Below are 17,188 nucleotides of genomic sequence, written 5' to 3'. Positions count from 1 at the left end.
CCAAGTTTTTAATGGGCTACCATCTTCAACGTAGAACTTGTGGTTCTGGAGATGGGAAAGGTTTCAATACAATTCACGAAACATGTTTATGTTGTAAAGTGTGTACTGGACCTATCAAAGCTCCACATTTACTGCTTTCATTGTGAGTTTGCAGAAAGCCGGTCGCGGTGGCCGTGCGGTTCTAGGCGCTTCAGTCCGGAACCCCGCGATTGCTACGGTAGCAGGTTAGAATCCTGCCTCGGGCATGGATGTGTGTGATGTCCTTAGGTTAGTTAGGTTTAAGTAGTTCTAAGTTCTAGGGGACTGATGACCTCAATGTTAAGTCCCATAGTGCTCAGAGCCATTTGAACCGTATTTTAGTTTGCAAAAACTCATTTTGAAGACTCAAAGCTGCTTTTTATGGAACGTGTAGATTCATTTACTTGGTGAAGGACTTCGATCCATATGAGGTGATAAGGTGCCATCCCGACACAATCTCAAAGAACAGCATTCTAAAGTGGCACAAGTCAGCTATCTCCCAAAAGGTAGTAGATACAAAATGCCAAGTCAGCCAGTTTAAGATACTTATTTCTGCTATCTTGAATTTATTAAGTTTCACAAGTGAGCTAGGTCTGTCAGGAATACGACAACACTGTATGGGAGGAGGAAGAGGAGAAGTGGGAAGAGGTTAACCTTGAGAGGAAGGGGTGACGTTGGGAAGGTGGGCGAAGGAAAGGGGATGACACTGAGGGTGAGAGCGTGGCGAAAACTCATTTGTTGTGCTCGAATTTTCTTTCATCCACTATTCTTGCAGGCTGACCCCCGACCCCCCTCAACAGTAGGCGAGAGCAATGGGCAAGTGCAGCTGTGCGACCGGACTGGATGGCTACTTACTTGCGGATGGGGATGCTCTTGAGCACCTGGTCGATGTACGGTTTGAGATAGGGATGCTGGTAGTTGAAGGCCGAGTTGTGTGTGAGCGGCGTGTCGGCAGCACCAGGGCACAGCGCCACCACAGACACTCCTGTGTTCTCCACGTGCATCGCGGCCTGCAACACCATACTCTGCACTAAGCCTGCAACACCATACTCTGCACTACATCTCGCATATCACCACTGCATGCCGTCTGGCAGTGGAGGAGTGTTATCATCCTGCCATCTCTCAAAGAGATTCAATAAACTGGATGTATGATGAACTGGGAAAGTAGGAGAGGAAGGGAGTATGTGGAAACACTGACTAGGAGAAGGGCAAGGAAGAGAAGGCCTGAGGGAGAAGCCTCCATCGTATTATTGGGAACTGCAGGGGGAAAAAGTTATAGGGGAATCCAAAACAACAAATCATTGGATGTGCATGCGACTCTGAGATGAAAAAATTGTATCAGAAGATGAAGCCATGGTAGGCCACATCAAAACAGTCAGAAGTCTGATGAGTAACAAAAACAAAATATCCGTAATGTATACATAGAATGCGTTCAGAAAAAACATTCTCAATACTTGGTATGTTGTGTAAGATGGGAAACTGGTCATTTTTAGAGGGTAAACCCTGGTAGGTAATGCGTAGTTTGGACACTGTGTGGGTTGACCTTTCTGAATGCTGGTATCAAAGCTTCTTTGGACTGTATGTGGAATCCCAGTTGTCATGCCCTCCTAAACGCTTAGCGTGTTCCACGGGATAGTAATTTGATCATTTTCCGAGGTGGAAATTGTCTCCAGAATGTAACAGTTTGCATCGTGCGATGTCATCATTGGAAAACGGTGATTAGTGTCCATTCCACGTATTGCTAAGTAACTCAACGAGGGCGAAACAATGTGCAGTACATTTACATCTCATCATAGGCTCTAAATTTATACCATGGACTTGATTCCAAAAGGAAAAGAAAGAGCAATTGGCTAGACGTCATATTGTCGTAGTCCTTGCTACAACAAGAAATCGAAGGGCTGATAAAGTGAAAGAGAGAGAGAGAGGAAGAAAAAAATACCAACTAACTGACAGCGTCAGGAAAGAAAGCAATAGCTACGAGGAACTAAAGAGGAAGCACGAGACTCCGAGAGGTCTCGAAATACTACGCCTGGATATGTCGCAAAGTGGAACAACTACTCATCAAGAAACTTCCTGGCAGATTAACTCTGTGTGACAGGACGAGACTCCAACATAAAATCATTACCTTTCGCAAGAAGCTACTGAAGCACGACTAGCGACCAACTCTCATAATTTTAGTTCAGCCATTGCGTCTCTCCCTTGCAGAGTGAAAATTCATTCTGCAGCTGCTGATGACCACTGTTTGTAAAGTGTACATTGGAGATGTAAGGACTGCCATACACAGTGAAACAGTCCTGCCAATAAGTTCTTGGTCTGATGTCGAGGAAGTAGTGTACACCATAGTCCCCACAGAAGACAGCTCAGCTAAGAGGTGTAGAATCTGATGACCGTGGTGGTCGTGCTCCCGCCCCCCCTCCTCCGACAACCATTTCGTCAATATGCAGTGCCGCACAATCGAATCAAATCAGTTGGAGGTCCGTCATTTTGCAGCCACATAACCTGACGAATCACCAGGGGCATCTCTTCTGATATGGTAGGAATAACGCTTCTGAAAAAAGGTAGCTCGGTCTTGTTGGTCTGGTTGACTTGAGACTTGACCCAGTGATCTCATCACAGACTGTCCTAGCTGAAATGTACCTACTCATCTGAAGCAGTGAGGCGGACTTGTCCGACTACCGTTACTTCGCAGCACGGCTGTTCGTTGGCCCCTGTATACTTGAAACAATTCGGTCACCAAGTATCAAACAACCATGCAGTATTGTGAATGAACAGCTGGGGCAAGTAATGAACGATAAGTTGTTCCTTACTTAATAAAGCGTTTGTGCTTAACTTATGCTAACCGTGTACTCTGGTTTCTCTTCTCCGCTCGTACATAACAGATTTCGTCTACCCAGATGTGAGGGTAGAGTGAGTTTATCATACTTTCTCAGAATGCGACGTTGGTGAATAAAGTCAAAATCAGGAATTGTGCTCAGTGTGTGCAGTGTTGTATGTTGTTGTTGTTGCTGTGGTCTTCAGTCCAGAGACTGGTTTGATGCAGCTCTCCATGCTACTCTATCCTGTGCAAGCTTCTTCATCTCCCAGTACCTACTGAAACCTACATCCTTCTGAATCTGCTTAGTGTATTCATCTCTTGGCCTCCCTCTACCATTTTTACCCTCCACGCTGCCCTCCAATACTAAATTGATGATCCCTTGATGCCTCAGAATTAGTCCTACCAATCGATCCCTTCTTCTAGTAAAGTTGTGCCACAAATTTCTCTTCTCCCCTATTATATTCAGTACCTTCTCATTAGTTATGTGATCTACCCATATAATCTTCAGCATTCTTCTGTAGCACCACATTTCGAAAACTTCTATTCTCTTCTTGTCCAAACTATTTATCGTCCATGTTTCACTTCCATACATGGTTATACTCCATACAAATACTTTCAGAAACGACTTCCTGACACTTAAATCTATACTCGATGTTAACAAATTTCTCCTCTTCGGAAACGCTTTCCATGCCATTGCCAGTCTACATTTTATATCATCTCTACTTCGACCATCATGAGTTATTTTGCTCCCCAAATAGCAAAATTCATTTACTACTTTAAGCGTCTCATTTCCTAATCTAATTCCCTCAGCATCACCCGATTTAATTCGACTACATTCCATTATCCTCGTTTTGCTATTGTTGATGTTCATCTTATATCCTCCTTTCAAAACACTGTCCATTCCGTTCAGTTGCTCTTCCAGGTCCTTTGCTGTCTCTGACAGAATTACAAAGTCTTCGGCGAACCTGAAGTTTTTATTTCTTCTCCATGGATTTTAATTCCTACTCCGAATTTTTCTTTTGTTTCCTTTAGTGCTTGCTCTATATACATGTTGAATAACATCGGGGATAGGCTACAACCATGTCTCACTCCCTTCCCAACGACGGCTTCCCTTCCATGCCCCTCTACTTTTATAACTGCCATCTGGTTTCTGTACAAATTGTAAATAGCCTTTCGCTCCCTTTATTTTACCCCTGCCACCTACAGAGTTTGAGAGAGAGTATTCCAATCAACATTTCAAAAGTTTTTTCTACGTCTACAAGTGCTGGAAACGTAGGTTTGTCTTTCCTTAATCTATTTTCTAAGATAAGTTGTAGTGTTGTATGAAGGGTATTAAATAAGTAATTCAACACTTTTTTTTGAAAGCAGGATGGTTTTAAGCGGGATTCCAATACACCATATTATTTACCACTCTTTTAGCTATAAAACCCTATTTTTCAACATAATCTCCGTTCAATGCCACGGGCTTACGCAACCTTACTGGGAGGGCCTGTATACTGGCAAAGAATCTCTCTACTGGTCGACGTCAAAGCCAACATCTTGCTTTATCAATAACCTCAACGTCATCCACGTACTGCTTCCTGCAGAGTGCATCCTTCATTGGGCCAAATAGATGGAAGTTGCACAGTGCGAGACCCAGGCTGTAGAGTGGATGAGAAAGAACAGTCCACTGACGTTTTGTAAGCTACTCTCGGTTGCACAGACTTGTGTGACCCCTTGCATGGCCATGGAAAAGGAGAAGTTCGTTTGCATTATTGTGGCGATGAACATGCTCAAGTCGTTTCTACAGTTTGCTGAGGGTAGTACAGTATACTTGAGAGTTATCGTGGCAATATGAGGGAGTACATCAAACAGAATAACTCCTTCAGAGACACACAAGAGAGTCGCCATGACTTTACCAGCTGAGGGTGTGTCTTTGAAGTTTTTCTTCGGTGGAGAGGCGGTATGGCGCCACTCTGTGAATTGCTGTTTTGCTTCGATTCGAAGTGATGAGGCCATGTTTCATCGCCTGTGACGACGTTCGACAAAAAATTGTCACGATGAGCCTCGTAACGCTCAAGCAATTCCTCGCAGATGCCCCTTCGTATCTCTTTATGGTCTTCTGTTAGACGACAAGGAACCGGCAGGCACAAACCTTTGAGTATCCCATCCGGCGGGAGAGACGTACAGTTGTGCAGCGAGGTGTTCGATTGTGATCCGTCGATCACCTCTAAAGAGAGTGACCGCACGTTCCAGTGTTGCGGCAGTCACAGTTACGTGCGGCCGGCTGGCACACGGGGTTCGGACAGGTTTGTGCGACTTTGATGCGATGGCAGACGCACCACCCAACGACTCACCGTGCTTCCGTTCACTGCCAGCTCTCCTTAGACATTCTGCAGGCGCCTACGAATATTTGCAGTGCTCTGGTTTTCCCACCAAAAAACTCAATGACAGCTCGGAACCCACCACCGGTTACAGACGTAGTTTTGAAGGCTACGTGTAGAGCCGCCAGCTATCGAAACTTCACGAAACTATAGGGGCTGAAGCGCGGATATTCCACAATGTCCCACAACAAATTCGGCATTTTTTTAAATCTGAACTGGCAGAGAAGAAGAATGTGTTGCGTTACTTATGCAACGCCCCTCGTACGTAGCATTCTGCAAACTGCACTCTTTGTGGCTAGGCGACCGCTGGTATGGCCCGAACTCTCTGCAGATGGCACATATGTAGCTGCTGCTCAGGGACAACTGCCAAAACGTCAGCTTGGCACGTGCTCAGCGGTCGTGCCAAATTGCGATTGCTGGTGGGCAGTTCGTCTCCCAAGTGCCTCTTCAGAGACAAACGTCTGAGCCGAGTATCATCATCTGGGGTCCAATTTTGACAGCTCGTAATACACGACAGAAAAGCAGAGGGTTCAGTTTTCAGAATACGTAAAATACATACAGTACAGTTCTGATTTCCACGCACTACTACTGTGCAGGACAATTTAACAGGCTCAACAGTATACACTATGCTGTACGAACACGCTATCATTTTGGAAAGTTCTAAGTAGAAAATACAGAGGGGTCCAAAAAAATGTATCCACTGTTTAAAAGTCCATAACTTGCAAACTAATTGACGGAATTGTCTCATTTTTGGTGAAAGTGTAGCTTAAAGTCCAACTTAAGGATCTCACTGTAGGTGTTCGAAATGGTCACCATTAACATCCACACACAAACGATGCCACCGAACTGCAGCACGAACTACTGACTGCAACGTGTTCAGTTGGATATTTGCACATGAATGTACGATGGATGCTCGAAGTTCATCCAATGTGCGTGGCTTTTATCGATAAACGACGTCCGTTAGTGTTCCCCACAGGTAAAAGTCCAGAGGAGTTAGGTCTGGGGAACGTGGTGGATACTCCACAGCACTTCTACGGCCTATCCATCTTCCTGGTAGATTTTCGTCGAGATACGCCCTAACACGATTTTGGTAGTGGGCTGGGGCACTATCTTGTTGAAAGTAAAGTCTTCCGTCTCCATACAAGTCTCGGATGGCAGGTAAAATGGATGTCTGAAGCTTCTGAAGGTACACCTCACCGGTAACTGTGCCGTCAAAGAAGAATGGCCCATCAAGCCCCGGTAAGACAACCCACACCACACATTTACTTCTGGCAAATTCACGGCTTTGTCTACATGGACGTTTGGATTTTCGGCGGCCCAGAAGATGCAATTGTGGCGATTTACTGTACGATTGAGTTTGGACTGTGCCTCATCAGACCACACAATCATCTCTGCAAACTCTTCATCGTTGCGCACCATGTTAGTAAACCACTCGCAGTACTCAATTCTAAGATCTGGGTCGTCCTCGTTCATTGCGTGTAGCAATCGTGGGATGTAGCACTTCCACTTTGCTGTCTTCAGAATTCGCCGAACACTTGAGCGACTCACTCAAGCTTCACGGGCACACTGTCTCACAGACTTCTGTGGTGAGCGAGTGAATTGTAACACACGACGCGAGTTAGCTGGACTTGTTACTGTTACACGTCCTCCAAATCGTTCTTTGTGTATATCTTTAACACAGCCTTCGGCTTCAAATTTGTCTCGAATCCGACGTGTCGGTGGCTCTGTTTGATACTCATTTCGCCATTGAACCTCATTAATGTTTTCGTACTTAAAATACCACTTCAAAATTGACTTCCTTTCATCGAATGTAAGCCTTGCGCCAGCCATTTTATTCGAGTAACTAGGTGCAACTAAGAACAAAACACTGACTATCTGGCGACTGTCATCTGACAAAACAAAACAACGCAATACAACGCTTGTGTGGCGATTGCCAGAACTACAAACTATTACACGACCAAAGATGAGACAACTCCGTCAATTAGTTTGCCAGTTATGGTCTTTTAAACAGTAGATACATTTTTTGGACCCTTCTGCATATTATCCTACTCTTCAGTCTCTCTTAGTCTGCTCTCAATTGCTGTAAAAGTCGAAAACTATGGAATAATTGTTTGGGATGCAGTTCCACACACAGTCGCGTTGCAGCTCTGCCTTAGCGATGCTTACAAAACACTCAACCTATTCATGCTAGAGTGTTGTTCAAGCGTACGATACCATTACCAAATAAAGATTAACAGGGCATATTGAAGATATCAAATAAGGGGATAACGAATGCTCATAGGTTCGTTTGACGCACGGGAGTATATCATTGAGAAGCCTGAAAACCTGAAATAGCAAACGGTTGAAGATAGAAGCAAACAGTTCCGCGAAAGCCTGCTTACAAAGGTTCAGCTTTAAGTTAGAAATTTAGGATTATGTTAGTACACTCGCTAAGGTCGCGAAGATAAGGTTATTCTAATTATTAGACGGAGGTGCTTAAGAAGTCATTCTTTCTTACGTCGTCCTTGTTGCACTGTCCTTAAAAAACTATACATGACAATAAAAGATAAGTAAACACAATTAACTTTGTTAGCTACTTTTTATATACCCCCACGACGCGTTTCGAGGGCTTACACCCTCATTTTGAGAAGGATCAGTGGATTACATTAGTTTTTGTCTTCCGGATGTAGTCATTTGTTTTGAGTTTCATTAGCCACAAATATGGTGAAATCAGCTCTTATTAATGTAATATGGTACTAGGATTACACATCTTAAACAATAATAAAGCTATTTACAGCATATTCCATATCAAAAATAACCCAGCAGTTCTTCATAAATATTCTTTTTCATTTTTAAATACCACACAAACACGAAATAATAACGTGTAAACAGTACAAATATTGAATAGATGTAGAGAAACAATATCTTGTAAGTCAGAGAGCATTCATTACTAGCTTATATTGCGAATCAAAGATAGAGGTAACAAAAATATAATTGCTTGATTATTTACAACCGTTTTTGTTACGAATATTATTATTGCCAGAAATAAAAATATGAAAAATAAAAAACTTACAAACCCAATTTCAGCACATTTATTCGTTATATTTCGGTTTGGTGGTTTAGGAATTGTTTTATGATCTAGACCATTCAAAACTAGAGAGTAGCGAAAGTTATGGTGCACAGTCTATTACATTTGAGAAACTCGTAAAGAAATTCATTCTCACTGTCTCAGCTTTGTCATTGGGTGTGTTCTACCCATGTTTTGTATTGTCAATAAAAATTTCAAGTTCTTCACAGAGGTCCAGTTTTTGGCATTTGTTTAGTCTGTGGAGTATTATCAGATTATTACCTGTGTTGTCAAAAGCATGTCCTGTTTCGTTGTCTGTAGCCGTGGCAGATTTATTGGGAATCTTAATATACTTAACTGCATTTATATTTCTCTTAAAACTACACTGCGCAACAGCATTAAAGAATTACTTTTCCGAAACCTCCTAACTGTCTCTCATTTCGACGCATAAATTCGAAATTTGGCTCAAAGGTGCATAGAACCTTCCTCTACAATGGAGCAAAGATGTGGCACTCTGCAACGGCAGCCTTGGGATCGACGACACTAAAAGCAGCAAAGTGTCGTCACTTGCGAAAGAAAGGCCTCAGCTCAGAAGTTCAGTCATGTGTAAAGTGGATTAATGACGTCACATTGGCACCAGATTTCACCACTATTCTTCCCAACGTTACCATGTACGTGTCACACAATGGGAAGGTCATCACAGGTCCTCATACCCACATTTCACCCATTCCTCTGACGTCTCCGCGGTGGAGGTCAGAACCGCGACTTTCAGCGTTGACAACATGCGTTTTTCATATGGGTCGGCGAGGAAAACATTTCAGACACACCGCCGCTCAGAATCCAAACGAATAGGCCTCAGGGAGTACAGTAAATGGAGTCAATGGAACCACCCCTTTCCTTGGGACGTTAATTCGCACACGTTTAGTGGTCGAAAACGAGAGTTCACAGCGCGATGAGCAACAAGAAGACATTCTTGACAACCTTTGGCACTGTTGTCACATCCTGTGCGATTCAGCAATTCTTGACGGGCATCACGGGGCTGCGGACGTGATCTCGCCCCTTTGGTGCGCAGTATGACCGCCATTTTTGCTCTGGTGTACAGACGGACATAGTTACGTTACAACCCACCATGTTAAACACTACAGTTCGGAGTCCTCTGGCGGCAGAGGGTTGCAAATTGAGTCAACGATTCGGGAAAGTCAACCGAGTAATATTCATGACATGTGATACCTGAAACGACATTGAAACAAAAAATGGAGGCATTAATTTTGAACAGGCCCTCGTATATAATTATTTGTTTTGTAAATAAAACTGCCTTTTCCTGCTGCTAATTACTTTATTTATCCCATATGCGTTTCGCCTTCTCCTGTTCTAAGGCGTCATCAGTGGAATCTATAAAGATACAGTTTTGTTAGTTACAGATTATCACTTAACTTCGCGATTTTTTTGTAAAAAAATAATTACTGACGATTAATCGTAAGAAATTACTTTTTTACAAAAAAATCGCGAAGTGAACTGTTTGATAATCTATAACTAACAAAACTGTATCGTTATAGATCCCACTGATGATGCCTTAGAACAGGAGAAGGCGAAACGAGTATGGGATAAATAAAGTAATTAGCAGCAGGAAAAGGCAGTTTTATTTACAAAACAAAATTTATATGCTTGCTGCGGAGGATGGCCACACAAACAATCCTGATATATAAGTTTTTAATATAGCCCTGTTCTTTGTTCTGTTAAAGGCTCAAAAATAGCCAGGTGATTGATCGAATCGAAAGCCTTTTCAGAATTTATAAATACAAGTCAAAGAGATAGATGGTATTCATTTGTTCTGCTAATTCTTTTGTGCAGAGTAAGGATATTGTCAAATATATTAAATCCTCTACGAAACTCAGCTTTCTCTGTGGCCTGAACCAGGTCAAGTGTGGCGCTCTTTCTGGTACTCAAAATTCTAGTGAAAACTTTGTACAGAGCGGACATAATACTGCTGGACGATAAATCTTTATATCTTTAATATAACCTTTCTTATGTACTAGAACTATTTTGGTTTTATTACCATCTCTTGGTAATGTTTCAGTGTGCAAATAGCTTGAAAATACTTTACTTGAATGCTTTATAGATTCCTCACCCATCAGCCTTAAATAGCCAGTTGCCTGCAGCGATCTTCCGCAGGTCTTTGTCCCATCGGCCTGGGGTTCTTCCTCGTGGTGTGTCCCTGTCTCTTGGACTCCATTCCAGCACTGCCACTATCCATAGGCCGTCATTTCTTTGGCAACTGGGGCGGCCGATTTCCATTTCATAGTCGCCGTTCTCTACAGGATGTCCCTCACATCAGTAAGTGATCTGATTTCGTCTGCCCTCTTTGGTCTTGTATATTCATGAAGTGCCCAGGTCTCACAGCCATTGATCAAAAGTATCCGGACACCCCTATATAAAGTGGAATTGACCACTAGATGTAATGAGAGGTGGAGCCACCAGTGTAGGAGGCGGGAAGAGTTGTGTTGTCACTAGAAGTGCAGTGACAGCAGAACCGGTCGATCATGAGAGCTCAGTAGCTTGGAACATGGACTAGTCATTGGATATCACCACACTAACAAAAACATCAGGACTTTTAAACTCTTCTAAAGCTTCCCCAGTGAAGTTAGTAGTGGTTCGTAAAAGACGTTCTGAATTGTCTTTCAAACAGCTCGTTTGAAGAAGCAAGTTCACTGGAACATTTTTTCAACATAGAGTTGAGGCTTGCAGGTAACGAAAAACTAAGCCTTGTGGAACTAAAAAAAATAACTTAACTATGAAATAAAAATAACAGTAACAGAAAAGAAGTCGATTTGTTTTAAAGTGGACATATTTACTAATCTGTGAAATAAAATCTGCTGATGGGGAACTCTGAGTGCCGTTTTGCTTCGCCCTGTGCTCTGTGGGCCTTACGTGCTCAGGTCCTCCTCTGTATGTAGTGCCATTCGTCTGCTCCAGTCTGGTCCTCTGTTGTTAGATGGTGGCCCTACTTTGAACAAACGAATTTGAAATGTAAAGTCGAGTTCACATCTAGCTGGACTCACATTTCACCCAGGACCCACGATTAGGAAATATGGTACGTGAGTTATGGGACTCCAACACATTTTGCTGCTGATGTAAGATGACACCTAATGTGCCAGTGCAGTCCAAAACACGTAGATCCAGCGTGTGCTGTATCTTGGCAGCCTAGATCTTCAGCCCTCAACGCTCAGGATTTCTCTTTCTGGGGCCGTTCAAAGTGTAAAGTGTACATCACTCTCAGTGTATGGTTGAAGAACTGTAACTGCGAATTGCACAGTCTTGTCATGATTTATGAGATGATTCAAGCAGCATGAGAAAATTTGTAACTCATGTAACTCACTGCAGAGACAAGTGCATCTAAACCTGGTATATGGAACACTTCCTCTAAAAGGTACAAGTGTACAGTAAACTGTAACATGTGACATGCTGAAGCGCTATTGTGTTCCTATTTCAGGTAAGCCACAGGTGAAATTTGCGCAAGTCCAATTCATTTGTGCTAACTAGGACAATATTTCATATCATAGTCAGTGGTGACTCATAACAACAAATTTGCAATTATCTTGTAAAAGGCTCATTAGTTGACCCAAATTTATCGAAATGTTTTTACTCCTATTACTGGCGACCTGTTTCAGTTTTTGGTATTAATAGTGATACACGATTGTGCCTGCTTCAGGTTTCCATGTAATCCAACATCAGGCCACTGTCACATCCGAATACCCCCAAACCTGAATATTGCATCATTCAACCAGCCAGCCAAATGGATACCCTTTCCAACTCTGTCAGGTGCTTGTCTTTGATATTAATTGTAATATATATCTACACAAAAGGATTAGCTCCCAAACCCCTGCATTGGTTTCAGCCAAGTTTGGAATAGAAACACCAAGTCTTATGAGTATTAGTATTGTAGGGTTTATAAATTCCTAGCTCCAATAGGAGAAGATTTATGGGCAAAAATGTGTTTTTCCAGCCACTGGTATATAGGCTCCCCTGCATAGCAGGTATGTTGTGTGGGAACAATAGCACTCTACCACAACCTGCTTCACAGAGTAGACTACCTGGCAGAGGCAGGAAACGGTTTTCTTGACCACAGCATGGGAGGCTGCCCTGCATGAGAGGCAAGTTGTCTTGGAGAAGTATCAGCCTGCTTTGTCGATCTGCTTTGCATGGTAGCCTGTAGATGCAGGATAAATAAGTGATTTCCAAGCCTCTGATGAATAGCTTGCCCTTCATGAGAGGCATGTTGTGGGATTAACATCAGCTTACTTTGTTGAACTGTGTTACAGAGGCTATACATGCTGACAAAAATGGCTGGGGACAGGTTGAGATGGGTTGAGGGAGGGGGGAATGGACAGAGTGAGGGGGAAGAGGAAATGGACAGAGAGTGGGGTGGAGGGGTAGATGCATGAGGCAGATGGAAGATGTAGAGGCAGGTGAAAAGGAAGAGGAGTGGTGGAGATGGAAAGATGGAGGAAGAGGAGGATATGGTCAGAGGGAGGTGAGTGGACTGTGCGGCTGGTCCCAGAGGAGGTTCGAGTCCTCCCTCAGTCACGGATGTGTGTGTTTGTCCCTAGGATAATTTAGGTTAAGTAATATGTAAGCTTATGGACTGATGACCTTAGCAGTTAAGTCCCATAAGATTTCACACACATTTGTTGAGGTGAGTGGAAGATATCATCAGATGGAGGGAGTGGAGGAAATGGACAAAGAGAGCAGGAGGAGGAGATGAAGAGATGGAGAGAGTGGGTAGTAGGTGATAGATAGACAGGTGGGAGGATGAAGTGGAAAGACAGAGGCATGAAAAGGTGGACGCAGAGGAGGAGTTGTGCTCAGTATATGTGTTGAGTGCATACGTGGCTGGAGCCATAGGAAAAGGCTTATAGTCAAAACATTATTCCCACTGCGAGACTGAATACCATCTGGTAATGTTGCAGTCGATATAAGTGGAGCAGATACAAATCGGGAATCATTCTGTCAAAGATACTGGCTGCCAATGTCGAAATACACTGATGGGAAATTTGTTATGAAATGGCATCTGGAAATGAGCATCCTGGACATAACGGGGCTGGTACCCTGCTCGTTTCGTTGAAGGACCGTGAAGCAACGAGTGGGCGACAGGGAGTTGGACGTCCACATCCAATCACTGAATGCTGATGGCGTCGACTTGCCCGTTCAGTAAAGAAGGATAGGTGGAGATCTGTGGAATACCTGGTGACAGAGTACAGTGCTGGTACAGGCACAAGTGTTTTGGAGCACACCATTCAGCGCACGTTTTGCAGCTGATCTGAACGCGATGAACACGGTCGGGTTGCCATCGGATGGCAGTTCCATGCTCACAAACCACTACTCCATAATCTACGAGTATTGTGTGACCTGTGTGTAGACACAAGTGTCACATATTTCTGGAAAGGACTTGTCGAATGCACGTCACGCAGAACCGCTGCCACGGGCTTGAACCCACAAACAGTTGCTAGCTGGGAGTTGGTTGACGTTTAGCTTTACAAGTCACAGTGAGGTGCTTACCCCGTAGGAGCGAGATAGCGCGGCCACAGCGTGCTTGGTGGCGCAGTAGATGGGCACGTGAGGGTTGGGGTGCAGGCCCGCGGTGGACGACAGGTTGACCACCAGCCCGGGATCTCCGCCTGCTGCCTTCCCCATGTGCTTCAGAGCCAGCAGCACGCCGTGCACCGTGCCTTTCTGTGGACAGCGCGACAAATCCTCGCTGTATCTCACCTCATAATAATACAGCAAAATGTAAAACAGTGTAATCGCAAATACGAGAAAGAAAATATTTTATGAATAAAAAAACAAATTAGAACGCTTTTAAGACCTAAAGAAGGAAGAAATCAGGAACAACATGGACGGAGTAAAGGAAAAGACAATAAGAGGACAAGATGAATAGTACCGGGAAAATACGAAAACGCAACGTGTCCTTGTCGCGACGGCCCTACAGCTGTCAACGCATCTCTGTCGCCAAACGCTTCGATCTCACCTTCTTCCTCAGCCTCTTCTGTTCCTCTTTTCTCCATCGCTTCTTGGTTCCCCCTTAGCCGCCGTTTCCGCAGTCTTCCTCTTTTCTGCTCTTAGTAGGCTGCGATGAAAGTCCTCTCTTTGGCCATCTGTCTTCTTTCATTTCTTGACATTCCTAACGATCCTAGCTGTCTTTCTTCTATTCTGTCCGTAATACTGCAATGGGTCTGCGTCTTTTCTCTTATTTCCTCATCTTATACGCAATCAATCCGCGAAATTCTACATACTCTTCTCAGGTGGTCTATTTCTTGAGCTCTAAGTCTCTTTCTCTTTCTTTCTGTGAGTTACTAACATTCACTTCCATAAATTTTTATTAGTTCGACAGTGGATTTGTGTAATCCCCCTTTTGCCTGATCCTTCGTTGGGGATCCCTGTCTTCACCACGTGGTAGGATACTACCCACTTATTTAAACTGTTCACACACTTTAATTTGATGTCCCCCAGTATGCATTTTACTTCCCTTGTCTCTTCAACGTAGCTATTCCATTTTCTCAAAATTAATTTTCAAACCCCCACTTTTTTATATTCCTTCAACAACTTCCTACGCGTGTAAGATCTTCATCGTTTGCTGCGACGACCTGATTAACAGTATAGAAAATTGAGTCATACACAGGTTCCCTACTTCCGTTCCCCATTCACTTTCTATATCACACATCCAGCGCCTTCTGCACATACATCTTAAACAGTGAGGAAGTTAGGCAGCATCTTTGTTCCAGGCTTCCAATTCCACTGCCGGCCGGTGTGGCCGAGCGGTTCTAGGCGCTTCAGTCTGGAACCCCGCGACCGCTACGGTCGCAGGTTCGAATCCTGCCTTGGGCATGGATGTGTGTGATGTCCTTAGGTTAGTTAGGTTTAAGTAGTTCTAAGTTCTAGGGGACTGATGACCCCAGATGTTAAGTCCCATAGTGCTCAGAGCCATTTGAACCATCAATTACTCTAAATACCTCTCTAGAAATTTCTTTCCCCATTTTGATGACACATTCTGCCAACTTGTAAAGGTTCACGATAGTTCTAACATAAGTTATTAGCTGTTTCCCCGACAGCAGCACGTGTTTTCTCAAGATCTATGAAGTTCAAATTCATGCTTAGCATTGTAAGGTGAGCAGTTGATGTTGTTGTATGGTCCTAGTTGCGCAATACGAAGGTAAGAAAAGTAACATAATACAGGATGTTCTGGAATTCCCATTACAACCTCTAACGACTTGTAGACAGGAGTGGGTACATAATATTTTGAATAGGAACCCATATCCCCAGACGTGCCACTTCCGTGCTACAGGCCGTTTGAAACGATGTTTTTGCTAGGTAGGTATGCAGTAGGATAGTCATGGTGGGGGGAGAGTTGGCTAAGTCGATTCGGCTGATGCCATTTGACGTCTATCCTACCTCTCTGGCCTGGGTCGAGCCTCATTCACTTGTCGGTCTATGGGTGTTAGACAACATGGTTGAGTACACGTTCGCAGAATACGACGACATTGTCCTTCTGAATGGCGAAGTTCACGTTAATGGAAGAGCTGCCCGTCGCCTTTATCAATTTCGTTCTTCACAACATCTGACTCCATCGCATAACCTTTCCGTCACAATTACGCCACGTCTTTGAGAAAGGGTACCTTCACCGTCAGCAGGCGTGACTGTAATGTTCCAAGAGACGCCGCACACCCGAACTGGAAGAGGCCGTACTGTGTCAAGTTGAAGAGAACCCGTCAGCAAGTACACGGGCAACTTCTTTGGCTATTAATCAATGGAACTGCAAAACAACTGATGTATTGGGTCACACCTAAACAGTTATTTGTAAAGGTGGTCGCAGGTTCGAATCCTGCCTCGGGCATGGATGTGTGTTATGTCCTTAGGTTAGGTAGGCCACACTAAAATCGTTCATCCCGGATCCTAGTTGGGCGGGCATGCGCGTGATTAAACCTGTTGATGTTCTATGTATCATTGTCCCGGCCACGTTGAAGGTGTAGTTTCCAGCGTCGCTTGGCCAAGTCTGTAAATTCGAAAGGTGCAAGAAGAACAGCTTCCTCTCTGTGATACAGCTAAGTCTCTTGTTTTGGATATTGATCAATGTATTTTATTATTGTTTCTGCGTTTAATAATGAACTTTTGGGGGTCAGTTAAATTGTCATTATTCTCAAAAATTTTCTGCCAGGTCAAGATTACTTTGTATGGTGTTAATAATTTGTTCTGAAAATAACACCCGGCTTGTCAGTGTGCAAAACTCCCTATCCGAAAAGTTTGTCCTGTATTTGCAATTGTCATTGACGTGTTGGTCGGTTATTGGCCATTCACAAATTTTGAAGGGGTTTGTTATTTAAAATTCATTGCGTTGTCTTCTTTTACAAATATATGTCCGGTGCGGCAGCGTCCATAGCGTAATTTGACTTGCGTAGTACAATGACAGTGATATGGAGCGGTGGAGTGCACAGCATCGTATTCCTTATAGCTGCGGCATGGCATATATTGGTCAAACTATCAGGACCGTGGAGGACCGATGTACTGAGCATAAACGGCACACACGATTGCAGCAGCCAAGTAGATCTGCTATTGCCGAACATTGCTTGGATACTGGTCACCCCATGTTATATAATAACACCGAGATATTGGCATGCACGTCCAGCTATTGGGAGAGTATTAGGGAGGCAGTTGAGATTAAATTTGCGAGCAACCTCGTTAACAGGGATGCAGGTTTCTGTTTAAACTCTGTTTGGAATCCGGCTCTCTCTCTTGTCAAAAAACAGAGAGACAGAGTCAATGCTACCTCACCTGCGAATTCATAGTCTCACTATCGATAGCTCTGACTTTGGTCATCTCTGGTGGCACTAGTGTTCAGTGTGTGTGTTCTCTATCCTGCTTCAGTCCGAGAACCGAGGTTTTAAATTTGCATGT

At 43.7% G+C, this 17,188-nt stretch overlaps 2 protein-coding genes across 3 annotated transcripts in view; one reads left to right on the top strand and one right to left on the bottom strand.

Moving 5' to 3' along the window:
• Positions 1-17,188, top strand: part of LOC126162730 (tudor and KH domain-containing protein homolog) — a 393,959-nt gene that overhangs the window by 203,170 nt on the left and 173,601 nt on the right. The gene's annotated exons all lie outside the window — the stretch shown is intronic.
• LOC126162732 (15-hydroxyprostaglandin dehydrogenase [NAD(+)]-like) overlaps positions 1-17,188 on the bottom strand; it is a 119,868-nt gene that overhangs the window by 11,645 nt on the left and 91,035 nt on the right. For both annotated transcript variants that reach the window (XM_049919396.1, XM_049919395.1), the window contains exons 5-6: positions 13,799-13,972; positions 874-1,028 (exon numbers count right to left, since the gene is read on the bottom strand). In XM_049919396.1, coding sequence (XP_049775353.1) covers positions 874-1,028; positions 13,799-13,972 — 329 coding nt within the window. The remainder of the gene's footprint in view (positions 1-873; positions 1,029-13,798; positions 13,973-17,188) is intronic.

The sequence above is a fragment of the Schistocerca cancellata genome, chromosome 2 (genome assembly GCF_023864275.1).
Source record: "Schistocerca cancellata isolate TAMUIC-IGC-003103 chromosome 2, iqSchCanc2.1, whole genome shotgun sequence".
Taxonomy (NCBI): domain Eukaryota; kingdom Metazoa; phylum Arthropoda; class Insecta; order Orthoptera; family Acrididae; genus Schistocerca; species Schistocerca cancellata.
Note: the sequence above shows the minus strand (reverse complement) of the source record. Positions and strands in the feature narration are given on the sequence as shown.